The following is a 2310-nucleotide window of genomic DNA, read 5'->3' on the forward strand; positions in this document are numbered from 1 at the left end:
CCATCCTCAGACAGACAAACAGACGGAGCGAGCCAACAGGACCCTGGAGGAAATGCTACGATCTTATGTCTCGTACAAACAGAATGACTGGGACTTGCTCTTACCAATGATGGAATTTGCATACAACAACTCCGTCAACCCCTCCACAGGGTTTTCCCCCTTTTTCTTAAACCACGGTCATCATCCCATTTTCCCATCATCCCTCTTGAAACCACCAACAACAGATGTACCGGCTATTTCTACCTTCATTTCCACTCAAGCCTCTGCGATGGCGCGAGCACAAGACGCTATAGCGACAGCTCAGGACATCCAAAAACGCCTAGCGGATAAAGCACGATCACCCTCCAGGTTCACTGTAGGCGATAGTGTCTTACTGAGCACGGAGCATATCACTGTCGCAGCTCACGCAAACCGACCCTCCAAAAAGTAAGAACCAAAATTCATTGGACCATTCAGAACCATAGAGAAGATCAATGTGACAGTTATATAGCATTAAGCCTATAAAAAAGGCTTGTTTTAATAATTATAATAAAATCATCCTTTGTCTCTATTAATTATTACATGAAGTCTTTATGGGTCTCAGCGCATCGCTAAAACGTATTCAGTCAATCCAGAACTCGCTAAGTATGCATACTGGCGCTCCAGGAGGGGGTCAGTGTACAAACGCATGAGCATGCTCAACTGGACGCGTTTGTGAAGTGTTTACATTCATCCGCCCACGAGGCCCTATACTCACCTGGACGCGTTTGGGGAAGTGTTTTGTTATTTTGTTTGGACTTGTAAAAAAATAAATAAAAGTGTTTGCCCCTCGTCCGCCACAGTTAATGGGGTGGTCGGGAAGTCTAATGAAGCCTTTATGGGTCTCAGCGCATCGCTAAAACGTATTCAGTCAATCCAGAACTCGCTAAGTATGCATACTGGCGCTCCAGGAGGGGGTCAGTGTACAAACGCATGAGCATGCTCAACTGGACGCGTTTGTGAAGTGTTTACATTCATCCGCCCACGAGGCCCTATACTCACCTGGACGCGTTTGGGGAAGTGTTTTGTTATTTTGTTTGGACTTGTAAAAAAATAAATAAAAGTGTTTGCCCCTCGTCCGCCACAGTTAATGGGGTGGTCGGGAAGTCTAATGAAGCCTTTATGGGTCTCAGCGCATCGCTAAAACGTATTCAGTCAATCCAGAACTCGCTAAGTATGCATACTGGCGCTCCAGGAGGGGGTCAGTGTACAAACGCATGAGCATGCTCAACTGGACGCGTTTGTGAAGTGTTTACATTCATCCGCCCACGAGGCCCTATACTCACCTGGACGCGTTTGGGGAAGTGTTTTGTTATTTTGTTTGGACTTGTAAAAAAATAAATAAAAGTGTTTGCCCCTCGTCCGCCACAGTTAATGGGGTGGTCGGGAAGTCTAATGAAGCCTTTATGGGTCTCAGCGCATCGCTAAAACGTATTCAGTCAATCCAGAACTCGCTAAGTATGCATACTGGCGCTCCAGGAGGGGGTCAGTGTACATACGCACGAGCATGCCCAACTCGACGCATTTGTGAAGTGTTTGCACCTCTTCCGCCAGCGGTCCAAAGAAGCGTGTATGTGTCTCAGCGTATGACTACAACGTATTCACACCACCCAGAACCCGCTAAGTATGCATACTGGCGCTCCAGGAGGGGGTCAGTGTACAAACGCATGAGCATGCTCAACTGGACGCGTTTGTGAAGTGTTTACATTCATCCGCCCACGAGGCCCTATACTCACCTGGACGCGTTTGGGGAAGTGTTTTGTTATTTTGTTTGGACTTGTAAAAAAATAAATAAAAGTGTTTGCCCCTCGTCCGCCACAGTTAATGGGGTGGTCGGGAAGTCTAATGAAGCCTTTATGGGTCTCAGCGCATCGCTAAAACGTATTCAGTCAATCCAGAACTCGCTAAGTATGCATACTGGCGCTCCAGGAGGGGGTCAGTGTACATACGCACGAGCATGCCCAACTCGACGCATTTGTGAAGTGTTTGCACCTCTTCCGCCAGCGGTCCAAAGAAGCGTGTATGTGTCTCAGCGTATGACTACAACGTATTCACACCACCCAGAACCCGCTAAGTATGCATACTGGCGCTCCAGGAGGGGGTCAGTGTACAAACGCATGAGCATGCTCAACTGGACGCGTTTGTGAAGTGTTTACATTCATCCGCCCACGAGGCCCTATACTCACCTGGACGCGTTTGGGGAAGTGTTTTGTTATTTTGTTTGGACTTGTAAAAAAATAAATAAAAGTGTTTGCCCCTCGTCCGCCACAGTTAATGGGTGGGTCGGAAGTC

The 2310-nt window shown here is 47.6% G+C and overlaps 1 protein-coding gene across 1 annotated transcript; it reads left to right on the top strand.

Moving 5' to 3' along the window:
- Nucleotides 1-856: 856 nt before the first annotated feature.
- BCR41DRAFT_373846 (hypothetical protein) lies at nucleotides 857-2165 on the top strand (the record flags this gene model as incomplete). The annotated part of the gene is made up of 4 exons (XM_022026821.1): nucleotides 857-935; nucleotides 1106-1219; nucleotides 1390-1711; nucleotides 1817-2165. The coding sequence occupies 4 exons, from the start codon at nucleotides 857-859 to the stop codon at nucleotides 2163-2165; spliced, it is 864 nt and encodes a 287-aa protein (XP_021877867.1).
- Nucleotides 2166-2310: the final 145 nt, after the last annotated feature.

This window comes from Lobosporangium transversale, assembly GCF_002105155.1.
Source record: "Lobosporangium transversale strain NRRL 3116 chromosome Unknown BCR41scaffold_43, whole genome shotgun sequence".
Taxonomy (NCBI): domain Eukaryota; kingdom Fungi; phylum Mortierellomycota; class Mortierellomycetes; order Mortierellales; family Mortierellaceae; genus Lobosporangium; species Lobosporangium transversale.